Source organism: Pseudorasbora parva, chromosome 21 (genome assembly GCF_024679245.1).
Source record: "Pseudorasbora parva isolate DD20220531a chromosome 21, ASM2467924v1, whole genome shotgun sequence".
NCBI classification, from domain to species: Eukaryota; Metazoa; Chordata; class Actinopteri; order Cypriniformes; family Gobionidae; genus Pseudorasbora; species Pseudorasbora parva.
In genome coordinates this window covers 3,966,900-3,979,767 of record NC_090192.1, presented here as the reverse complement: position 1 = coordinate 3,979,767, position 12,868 = coordinate 3,966,900, and the positions used below count along the sequence as shown (strand labels likewise).

At 39.8% G+C, this 12,868-nt stretch overlaps 1 protein-coding gene across 1 annotated transcript in view; it reads right to left on the bottom strand.

Moving 5' to 3' along the window:
* Positions 1-847: 847 nt before the first annotated feature.
* The window catches only part of antxr1c (ANTXR cell adhesion molecule 1c), a 40,618-nt gene continuing 28,597 nt past the window's right edge, over positions 848-12,868 (bottom strand). The window contains exons 16-18 of the mRNA XM_067429705.1: positions 12,610-12,777; positions 12,420-12,500; positions 848-3,657 (exon numbers count right to left, since the gene is read on the bottom strand). Of these exons, the coding sequence (XP_067285806.1) occupies positions 3,391-3,657; positions 12,420-12,500; positions 12,610-12,777 (516 nt within the window). The 3' untranslated portion in view covers positions 848-3,390. The remainder of the gene's footprint in view (positions 3,658-12,419; positions 12,501-12,609; positions 12,778-12,868) is intronic.

Sequence of the window (12,868 nt, the reverse complement as noted above, 5' to 3'; positions counted from 1 at the left end):
CGTTAATCAGGTGGGGTTAAAACAGCCACATAATATGCATATATTATGATAGATCTTCACATACTGAACAACTTGGCCTCTATAACCAATACTGTCAATCAAATCTTTATTTAAATATTCACAATTATGTTAAAAACCTCGTTTTGCAAACTAGTCCTTGGTTTTTCTTGCCTGATTGGAACCAAACCACTGCAGTATGATTCTCTGGACTCTCCTGATCGATAGTTATCAAAAACATGTTGACCTTTACACTTTGGGTAGTTATAACAGGATCATTTAGAGAATAGGTGTGGTAAAACATGCTCAAAAGCCTATTAATCCTGAACGAAAACTCAAAACTTTACAAAAATAGGTGGTGTGTGTGTGTGTGTGTGTGTGTGTGTGTGTGTCTGTCTGTCTGTCTGTTTGTCATTCGAGCAAACAGCCATTCCAACATGCTACACATGCTAGCAGTGATTAGCTAAGTGTTAAATCAGGCAAAGAACATAGTAAGAACTCTATAAACATTATAGTAACCATCTGTGACAGCTAACAACTGCCTAGCAACACCATAACAACCATCAAGAACAACCTAGCAACCACCTAGCAACATGTTTATCATGTTAGCAAAGTAAAATAGTAATTTTGTCATACAATTGATTAATATTGTTCTATAATTCATATTTAGACTTTATAAAGTCACTACTATAATATTTATAATCATATTTTGTCAGTTAATCATTTCATTTCACCTGATATCTCTCAAATTCATTCAGTGCTTAAAAACCTTCCATGCAAAAGGCGTCAAATGCTTAAAGACCTTAAATGGCTTGAACCCCGCTAAATGCTGCTCGCAGCTTTAATTAGTTTTATCATTTTAACGGGTTGAATGAATGATTCAATGACTCGCATATACCTTATAATATCATTACCGGATGAATCAGTGTTTTTTTAACAAATCTCTTGAATGATTCAATGAAAATACATTTAACAGTCACTTGTTGCCGCCTACTGGTGTATCAATGTAATTGATACAATCTTAATTTAAAATATCTGGTTACTTTCAAAAGGCGATTTGCTCTTTTTTGGTCGCTACTGTAAACATCAGTGAACTATACACTTTTATTCCAGTACTTCTGTGATCATTTAAATGACTGTAACAGAAATAATGATACTGGGCTCTATTTTAACGATCTGAGCACATGGTCTCATGGCACAGGTGCACTTAGGGCGTATCTGAATCCACTTTTCCAAGTTCAACGACAGAAAAATTGTCCAAAAGGATTATCCTCGTCTCTTAATGAGTCATGAGTGTGTTTTGCGCATAATGTGCAATAAACCAATCAGAGTCTCATCTCCCTTTCCCTTTAAAAGCCAGTTACGCTCACACCATGACAGATTCACTATTTACATGAGGAGAGACTGAACGCTTCTCCAGAGAGGAATGCTTTTATTTTAAATATTAAAAAAATGTGTGTGTGCTGCTGCGTGTTTTTAATAAGCAGAGTGTACATGTGTTGTGAATGCGCCTTTCAAAACCCACAAAAAATACTGCACTATTGACCAGATCTGTGTTGGTCAATGGTCAGTAGTTTTCAGTTCCTCACAATAGCAACGCTCCAACAATGCTCCTGAACACACCTGGTTTAGACCAGACGCTCATGGGGGAACAGATGAGCCAGTGCATTTGATATTTAAACAAAATGATGCAGGAAGTGAACATGAGAACTGCGTCAGACTGAAACTAGCAAAATTAGCCCATTATGATTAATCGTGCAGCTCTACTTAATGGTCCTTAAAATAGGGTTCATTTTCTTTATGCAAAATAGAGGCTATATATTTTTTATTTTCATTTTGGATTGAAATGTGACATGTGGCCAGTTGCATAAACTTAGTCACAGGACGTTTCTATGACATTCACCCGGATAAAGAGTCAAAAACATTCTTGTATCCCACTTTCACACCTTCGAGAATCAGTCCAAATTCCAGCAACCGAGTGATTTGAGACAAATCCTGCACACCAGTTTTACATATACACCAAAGAACTTGTGACATACTAAAGCCGGGTTCAGACAACACAATATTTGTGTCTGTTATAATCCAATGGCTGCGTCCGAAAGCTCAGGCAGTGACTTGCTTTATCAGGCAATGACTGTGCAGCCAGCATTCGCACAAACGCATCTCACAAAACTAATTTCGGTCACGGTTTAACGATCTACAGCAAAACAGAGCGAACTTTGGTGAGAGCTTGTGAATATTTCATTGCTATAATTGAATTTCTCGCTAGACATCAGAAGTGGAAAGTGTCAAAAATGTACATTTACACAAACTGACCAGCAACCTCAACTTTCAGATGCTATCTTTCTAGCTCAATTGTCACAGAATGGAACGCACAGGACTGTGGGATATCAAAGGCAGTGAAGGACACATCTATGTTGTCTTCAAAAATCCATTAGACGAAGGAACCTCAGGGAGTTAAGCTAACATTAGATTTGGACGTGCCTTGATGCCTTCCTAGCTCACCCGAAAGCAGGATTTTTAAGCTTTCGGACGCAGCCGCTGGTAATGAGATTGACTCCTAACTTTGACTTGCTTCCCAACCAATCAATATCAGTGATATCATTGAAAAGGCAGAACTAGTGACTTACTTGATGAGAGCGCATACAAACAAGGACTATGGAGGACCAAAAAAAATTAAACATGCTAGTCTTTCCGTTAGGACGTTGCAGACTCGGCATCAGTTCTCATCCACACTATAGGAGGTTTCCGTTTACATTGTTAAACAGACCGAGGCTGATATCGTGTAGTCTGAACCCGGCGTAAGACGTTAATTGCGATACTACAGTAAAAGAATCGCCTTTGCACATTCAACACTTGCATTCATCTTACATTTTGACAGGCTATGATATTCCCCTTTGGCCACATCGACTCAGACCTCCGTACGGGTCAGAGACTCACCTGAGAGAACCTGCAACTCGACAACTGTAAAATCTGTGACTCGACATAAAATAAAACAAAAACAAATGAAATGGAGAGGCACAGGATGCTGTACAATATAAGATAGCATCTAATACTGGTTATTTTGGACATTTTGGCATGATATCGAAAGCTCATAGGATTCATATGTGCTTTAAACCACTTTGTACATGTTCAAACGAACGCGATGGGAATAATTAGGATGATTCGTCCAGCCACTTCAGTCATTCTCTTAATCTGCCTATGGAAAACTCAGTAGTTGAATTTTTTGTCACGACTTTTTGCTTTTCTTACTTTTTTTTGCTGTCCAGCAACAAACTACACACCGCATCCTAATCGAACCTGACCGATAAATACCACGTGTGGTTTTTTTTGGCGAGAGGAGCATTTTGTTTGGCTGTATGGATGAATTGCACTGGAGGCTGGATCTTTCTCTCATGGTCTGCCATCGAGGCTGGGCGGGGCCCGTGACGGAGGGGGACAGGGTGGGCCAGGTGGGATTCGGGCGGGCGGGGGACCAGGTGGAGATTGGGGCAGGGGTGGACCTCTCGGAGGTGGGCTGTTTGGAGGCGAGGTGACTGGACTGGGAACGGGCTGATAGTCTGGCGGAGGTGGAGGTGGGCTTTGAGCTCGCGGTGGAGCTTTGGCCGCTGCCGCCGCCGCCGCCTCCTCCTTCACTCGTGTAAAGTTGATACATCGGCCCTGAGGAGAGAACAAGAGGAGAAACGACGTGAGGTAATCTGCTGTGTTAAAGGCAGCCAATTTCCAATACGCAAGCATTTTCCAGAATGTGCAGCAGTGACACCCAGATCTGATCCGCTCATGCTTTAGCTCTCTACTGCACTCATATAACATCTCGCAAGCTGGCTGAAGCGCTGTGAAAACCGCAGATGAAATCACCCACAATTGTAAATTATGCATCATGGAAAGACTCTAAAAGTCCTCCATAACCCCAAACCTGCTCTAAAAAAAACTTCTGGACTCCACAAAAAACATATGAAAACATGCTTTTTTAAACAAAACCTAAATATATATTTAATATGCTTTACATAGTTTATATAATTAAATTCAACATGAAATCAGGGCAGAGTCCTGCACGGGTCCATTTTTGGAGACCCGCCCCCGCCCGTACCCGCAAGGTTTAGCACCAGATCCGACCCGTGACCCGTGAAAATTTCAAAATTAAATCCGCACCCGCCCAGACCCGTTAATATTTGGCCCGTTACCCGACCCGTGCCCGCGATAAATCACACACGCTAAAACATTCAAATTAAAATGCTTTATTTTTTATCCTACACCTCTCTCAACATCAACAGCGTCATGAATGGGCTAGTGAAACAGGCAAAAGTGCCTTTAAAGACTCATTATCAACAATTTCATATAGCTACTCCACTCACCAGCTTTACTTTTACTTCATCCATTGCTACTCCTGCAACGCTCGCTCCTTCTGCGCTATGAGAGGCATCAACTAAAGTTTCAATGTCGCAGTGGTGGTGACGTGATGGGTCAAATGGTATATCATGTTGCGTGTATGTGTAATGGTAATTTGGACATAGAAATTGTAATAGCCTACAGTATGTTGGATGGGGGAAGAAGGAGGCGGGAACCAGCGAACATTTAAAAGACTTTAACCAAACAAAACGAAAGTAACGTGAGTAGCCCTTCATGGACATCTCCCATGCGCACACGCATTATAAAACATAAACACAACTCAACGTCAAATCCAGGTCTGGTGATCTCTCGTCCTTATATGCTTCCGAGCTCCCTCAGAGAACTCGAGACCGGTGTGGCTCGCAGGTGACGCTCATTCACAATCACGCCCTGGTCTCTCTCTCTCTCTCGCTCTCGCGTTCACTTTGCCACAGAAATATTGCACATATTTTTCATCCGCCCATCCGCGCTACTACCCGCCCGCACAGAGTTAATTATCCGCCCGCATCCCCGCCCGTGAATTTTATAAATGTCATAATCCACCCGTTTTAGCCACTTTTATGCGGGTACCCGCGGATACCCGCGGGTACCCGACCCGTTGCAGGACTCTGAATCAGGGTTATTATTGTTAACTAAAATAAAAAAAAACCTGATTAAAAACGTTTCCGTAAATTAAAATATTTTTTTAATATAAATATTAGTTAAGAAACTTTATACTAAATGAAAATGAGAAATTTTACCTTGGCAACAAACTATCAGTTTAAGTTGATGCACTAAAATTATTAATTCAAAACTAAATAAAAATAAAATGAACTAAAACAGAAATAAACCCATCCACCCACCCACCCACCCACCCATCCATCCATCCATCCACCCATCCATCCACCCACCCACCCACCCACCCATCCATCCATCCATCCACCCATCCATCCACCCACCCACCCACCCATCCATCCATCCATCCATCCATCCATCCATCCACCCACCCACCCATCCATCCATCCATCCATCCATCCATCCATCCATCCATCCATCCATCCATCCATCCATCCATCCATCCACCAACAAACTATTAAAAAAATTTCTGGTCATTGAAATAAAGCTGAATAAAATTTTCTATATAAATATTAGTAAAAAATCTTAAACTAAATGAAAATTACAAAATTGAAGTTGAAGTACTAAAATTATAACCAGGAAATAAAAAACTAAACCAGAAATAGAAATAAATGTAACCTAAATTGCAATACATGCGCACACACGCCATACGCACAAACTAAACTTTCTTAATAAACATTTCAAGTCATATTGTGCATCATTTTATTTTATCTGTTTACTGTCTAAATTAATATTCCTGGTCTTATTGTACATGAATCACAACTTATTTTCTTTATTTATTTTTTATGTTACACATGAAAAGAATATTAAATATTTTCTTTAAAAAAATATTCTATATAATTTTCATATATAATATAATAAATATGATAACTGAAATAAAAACATTAAAAAATCAACACGTTTGATTTATTATTAAATATTCCTGGTCCTATTGTGTATGATTCATTTTATTTTCATAATGTGATGGATAAAATTATAGTATGTTTATTATAAAACATATTAACAAGTATATTAAATGTATATTTAGGTGGATATATTTTCTTTTCCTATGCACTATTAAAATGCAAAACATGACAACAAACTTTTAAGATTTACTTTCTTAATATTTCTGAAAACACAATCCACTTGATACACCATGAAATCAATCAATTTTGATTTACTTAATTATTTCTGGTCTTATGGTGTATGAATCATGTATATGTTATTCCAAAGGAGAATCCCTTTTTTTATTTTTTGGTTGCTGTCATCAAGCTCTGTTATTTATAACCTATCTCCTCCATCCAGCAGTCATATAGAGACTCCTTTTCGCCATCCAATCAATTCCCGATGGATAAACTCAAGTCCTGCCCTACAGTTCAATATTCTGTTTCATTATACGTCACATATGAAAGTAAAATGAGTTGACCTTAATGCCAAATCGTGTTTAATGACTGGTGAAGTAGGTGTTTTGAATGATGTCTGTTTGGTTATAGTCCTTCCCTCGTGGCAAAGCAACAAATATGCCAAAAGAAAATGACCTCCTGACACAGCAGCAGTTATAGCTGGGGTCATAAAGCAGTCTGAAGTCAGTCTCAAGACCATGTCAAAGCTGTTTGATGTGGCCGTTTTGTACATGACCTCATCCTCAAAGCTCCACCAGAGCGAGGGTGTAAAGTGGGTGCTGTGCAAACCGAAAGGCAAACTTCAAGGTTTCACGTCAGAGCTTTTGGGATGGCCAGTGGAAAGCTGATCCCAGTGCATTATGGGATTGAACACGGAGGCATGAGGAAGAGAGCTTAACCAGGGCACAAATGAGAAAAACAGACCGAGGAGAGATAATGATACACTATAGACGTCAGACAAACATATGCACACACATACTCCCAACCTAACCAAAGGAATTCAATCGAAACAACATTAAACCTCGTTTCCACACTCTTTAAAGCCAAAACCTGTGAGGAAAGTACAAAAAAATGAAAAGTGACAGGCATTTGCTTGTTTAAGAAAGAGAAAAATTGCATTAGGTGAGAGGTGGAGCGAAATTCATATAAGCATCGCCATGACCTTGTCTTCAACTTATGGCGATGGTGTAAGTTCTTCGTCTAGTACAAGCACTGCTGGATGCATTTTATGTCCTCTTAATGCAATTTTAGACAGGAAACGATGCCTGTTTCATTTGTTTTCCATACGCCGAAAGAGCGAGAGAGAGAAAAGCGTCAGTCTGGGCATTTTTCAGCCCTCTCGTCACAAACCACAAAGCAGCGGAGAGGCCCATGCCATTACAGGATGAGGAGGTGAAAAACCATTCCTCTGCAAAGAAACTTTGCGTCATGCAACCTTTTCGCTTGAGGCTATTAAAACCAGTTGGGTCAAAAACTTGACGAGAGCCATTGTATGCACACTGCACAGAATATGAATCGGTCAACTTGTCACAGTTGCTCAGTTACTAAACAGCTTGTAAATGTAATGGATGTAGGCCAGTAAGAGCTGTGCTTGTTAACCTCACACACCTGGCCTCAAGCGGTGCCTTTAGCGACCTTGTTAGCACGCCCGCCTCCCACGCTGAAGACCTCGGTGCAAATCCAGCTCAGAGCGGGTCGAGTAGGACCGGTTCCATTTGGTGCAGTTAAGGTTTAGGAGGGTGAGTGTAAGGGTGCTTTCACACCTGCCTCATTTAGTTCGGTTGAATCGTACTAGAGTTCGTCTCCCTCTTTGGTGCGGTTCGTTTGGTCAGGTCTGAAAGCAGCACTCGCACTCGGGTGCGCACCAAAAGCGGACCAAACAAGCGGACCGAGACCTCCTTGAAGAGGTGGTCTCGGTATGCTTTCAAACGAACTCTGGAGCGGTTCGCTTGAGGTGAGAACATGATCCGACCTCGAACAGAACCAACTGCAAAAGTAATGATCATTTTTGGACTGAGCCAGCTGCCGTAGTTAGCTGCGCTGACATTGTGTGCATGACATTATTACCTGATAGATCGTTGGCAATATTTTCGGGAAGATGAGCATGTCAAGAGTTAATAATTAATGCACGCCTCCGCTTGAAGTGATGAGCGAAGTGCATTAGAACGTTGTTTTCACGTCGCATCCGTGCTTCATTATAGAAAGGTATTTGCATACTGTGGTAAATACACACAGTGTTGTAGATTATGGCCAGGGACAAAACTAGCCCGCGCAGTCGTCTCTCCATAGTGTTATTATAGTTTGCTGGCTTTGCCTCTTCTGCTGAAATTTTCCCACACGTAAATTCTGACCAATCAAAAAGCAGTTTAGGAAATATGCCATGGCCAATGAGTGATGTGGATGTTGTCACATGCTTGCGTTTTGGTTTGTTTCAACTGGTTCGGACCAAAGCAATCAGTATGATGTGAAAAGGAACCAAAAAAAGCTGAAAAATGCAACAATGTATAATTGTTTGCCCTTGGTTCGGACCAAATGAACCGAACTAGAGATGTGAAAGCACCCTAAGGGATGTAGGCCAGTAAGAGCTGTGTGTGTAAACCTCACACCTGGCCTCAGGAGGCGCGCTAGCAGCTGCATCTTTAAGCCTTGTTAAAGGGATAGTTCACCCAAAAATTAAAATTCGATGTTTATCTGCTTACCTCCAGGGCTGTAGATGTAGGTGTGTTTGTTTCTTCAGTAGAACACAAATTAGGATTTTTAACTCCAGCCTTTGCTCTTATAATGCATGTCAATGGGGTGTATTTCTATGAGAGTAAAAAACACACAGACAGATGAATGCATATTAAACCCTGTGGCTCGTGACGACACATTGATGTCTTAAGACACGAAGCAATCGGTTTCTGCGTTTTTTAATTTTTTTTACCTCATATAAGACAAATCTCATCTAGTATTCCCAACGCCATTACTAGATGCCAACACTAAATGAGATTCGTCTGCTATGAGGTAAAAAAAAGAACATAAATACTGTTGGGTTTTTTTGCAGAAAGCGATGATTTCGTGTCTTAAGACATCAATGTGTCGCCACAAGTCAGGTTTTAATATGGATTCGTATGTCTGTGCTTTTTACTCTCATAGAAATACACCCCATTGACATGCATTATACGAGCAACGGTTAGAGTAAAAAAAAATTCAGTTGTGTTCAACTGAAGAAACAAACACACTTACATCTTGGATGCCCTGGGGGTCAGCAGATAAACATCACATTCTCATTTTTGGGTGAACTTTCCCTTTAAGCCCGGGGTATAATTCAGTTTCCGTATCCTGACGCGTCTTGCACACAGTCGTGTCCGTAGAGCTTTCAAATTACACTCAACTGAGGATGATCGTGGATGGGTGAGTTTGACACATGCCGTACAATCGTTGTGACTTTTCTTTCTCTTCTGTCTTTCTTGCTTATGCGCTGTTGAACACGCACAGTCTGCACAGTCTCAAAAATCGGGCTGCACATGGATAGGGTGTGCGGATGTCCAGCCGAAGTATACGTTGGGCTTTAGCACGCCCACCTCCCACCTCAAATCCAACTCGTAGTGGTTCAAGTAGGACCGGTTATATAAGCAACGTCATGTAACATTACATTTACCTCAGAAAAGCCAGTCACAATGAAAACATTTACAGAATGCATCCATCGATGCACAACAAAAAGCTCATGTGGCTTTGCCTCAACAGAGGATGTGATTGGATAACTGGCATCTCAAATCTTGGTTCAGTAATTCTGAAATGCCTGAAACTGTCATCAAAACGGTTTGGTCTAATTCACTCCCAGAAATGTCACACAATTGCGTTCCCAAACACCAGCACCCAACGCAAGACTGCAAGTCTGCACGCTCTGAGACACAAGTCATTTATGAGCCACAGTGGCTTCACTGATTGCAGCTACTTCCATTTATATTACAGATATTTTGCATCAATTTCCCAGGAAGTGACGATTTTGTTCTCTTGTACACATGGGATAGGAAACGGTGCTTAATTCACAAATGTTGTATGCAATATTCCAATTTTACACACAAGCTAAACTCGCAACTTAGGATGGAAAGAAGGTACTTTTACCTTTTAATTTGTTTTCTCATTTTTGTAGTCAAAACGGGAAAAGAAAGAAAACGGTTCATTTCACTAATAAACATTTATTAATAGTTTTATTTTTATTTTTATTTCCGTTTTGAAGACAAAAACATTTTTTTTAATATAAATATATAAAAAAACTAAAGATTTGAGTAGAAATACATTTATATCTTAAAAAGTTATTTAAAACTTTATAATTACATTTTGAACATTATTTTCTTATGTGCAATTTAAATGTTTGCAATTTTTGTTCAATTTAACCTTTAATATTAAAATTAATTAGATTATTTTCCTTTTTTACTGTATTTTTACTGACATTATTTGAGATTTTCCCCCCTTTTTACTGTACACATCCAAATTAATCAATATCGAAGTGAATTCACAATCACAATCAAAACTGAATCGAATCACAAGTTTGTGAATCAAAACCAAATAGAATCATGAAATGTGTGTCAGTAACAGCCCAAGTTTCTTCCACATGGTTTAACTAACACCTGAATGAAAAGATGAAAACGTCTGTGTGAAAGATGCATTAACTTCTTAATCCGCACCGGATCGTGGGCGGGGCGTCTGACGCAAGTGGGCGTGTCTCTACTTATAATTACTTTTGTTTTATACAAACTGTTCAATCAACTATCACAAACTATGCATCATTTGAAAGCTAAAACACTCAAGATTCATGTTCTGAACTCGTTTTTGCAATAAATACACCAGAGAGGAAAGGGTTAAATTAAATGCTAAAGCAGTGGCTATTTAAACATTAGCATAATGAACGCGGTACTCATCTTTCATCTCCTGACGTTCAGATCAGATCGGACGAATCCACGAAACAACAGCATACATGTCTGTGTAAGAGTCCACTCTTCAAAATGCATCCCACTTTTAATCCAAAACAACGAAAAAATAAGGGGAAAAAACTAAAAATCCTCCGTTGTTTGCATAAGCGTTTTGTGTTAAGAGTAATCAATCATGTCCATTTTCAATGAAATAGCGATTGTAAGCCTTATTTTGACAATCTCCCCTGTACTGTGGACTGTTCCGGTCTTGTTAAACCCTCCCAGGTCTCTCTCCTTCAATCAAAAGCTGACTAGGACACATAAATAGAAAGGGAGCGCGTCACTGGGTGATGCATCTGTCAGTCAAACTCGCCGGTTGTTTTAGTTGGATAAGCCATTCAATGCCTAGCCAATGCATAGCCAGCATAGATTTGATTGATGGATGTAGTAACGAATCAAAAGACAATATTTTGCGTAGTTTCTGTAAGAGACGTCGTAAGAAGCATTGGTGAATACCTCATGCTTACTTAGCTGTTACTTAGCGTCGTCTCCACAGTATTCATTCATCGTATCCAGCGCCTGCCAGTGTAAGCGCACACACTTACACACAACGCGCAGACTAAATAAGAGACTGTTTTTATCAACTAAATGAGTTTTTTTACACTTGTAAATTCTGTAAATAGTTGTTTTAGTTATCAGGGACTGCAAATGCATTATAATTAGCAGTTTATTGCAGATTTATTTGAATAAAAACTACTCTTTACTATTACACAAATGTTCTAATATAATTGGACTTTATTGAAAGGACGCCCAGTCTTTTTTGACATAAAAGCTTACAGAAGCTACATTTTTGAGAGAATCGTCCTCAAATTTTAATCAAAGCATGATCAGACATTCAGTTTTATATTTAGGTTATTTTCAGGGCATAAAAATTAAAATCTAATATTTCTTTCCATAAGGGAATAATAAAAAAATAAAAACGTGAGTCACTTACATGCATATTTCCCCTTGTTTTAATCTGTCCCTATACTATTTGAGTTATTATGACTTTTGGGTAACATAATTTAAAGTGTCTAGTTTAAAATAAGACCACATTTATGGATATAGACCATAGGGTTTAAGAGCTGCAGACATTTTTATTTGGAGTATGTCATTTTTTTATTTATTTCTCAGCACAGGGCGAGGGTTAAGAGGTTAATCTAAATCACGTCGATCCAACAGAGCCATTGAAAAATCAAACCATGTGGCTGCTCTGCATATGTGAGCGTCGGGCCTTTAAAAGCGCAGTCTATCTGTCTGGAAAAGTGTCTACACTTGTGTTTCATTTCATTTTTATGGCTACTGATTTGATGCAGGTGGCAAGCCGTGCCTATGATGTGTCTTGGCACTCATCAGGCCTCTCTGATGGGGCGTTGCTGGTTTGGGTTGACAAATGAAAGGTAAGGAAACGTCTGGCCAAGGCGAAGAGGAATGAGTCAAAAAACCCACAGGACATGGATTTATGAGGTCCAAACGCCTTGAAAGCTTTTGGTTGAGACTGGTCAGACTGTTTGTTGTTGAAGGAGTGTGTTTGACATCGCCCTTATGGAAGAAAGATAATGCTAAGCCTGGGCTCTTTGATCGTCTAGACCTGGATACTCACATGATCTCCTGGTTGTGGCCTCATAAGTGAAACTTGATCATATCCACGGCGGAAAAGAGCCAGGATCGCATCAAGTTTACCCTGAACAGGAGAAACGTGCTGTTAAACACTGGGCACAATAAAGCTTACAGAATGCTTTGAACAGCACCAACATCAATAAACAATAATGACGAAGACAAAGCATCTTTACCCTAATGGGAGAATACCACTTCCTGTCTTGAGCTTGCTTCCTGTTGTCTGATTTTCTGGGCTTGGGTTCAAAGGGTTCAAACTCCTGCTCGGGCATCTTTATGACAGCGTTTTTGGGTTTTTCCAGCTTCGCTCCCTCCTCTGTAGAGCCCTTCCCTCCCCAGCGAACCTGGACCAGGGCACAAACATTAGATCATTTCTTCTGAAACTTGAAACAGATCTTCAGCAAATGCAAAAAGCATGCCTTTCAGTTTCCAGTT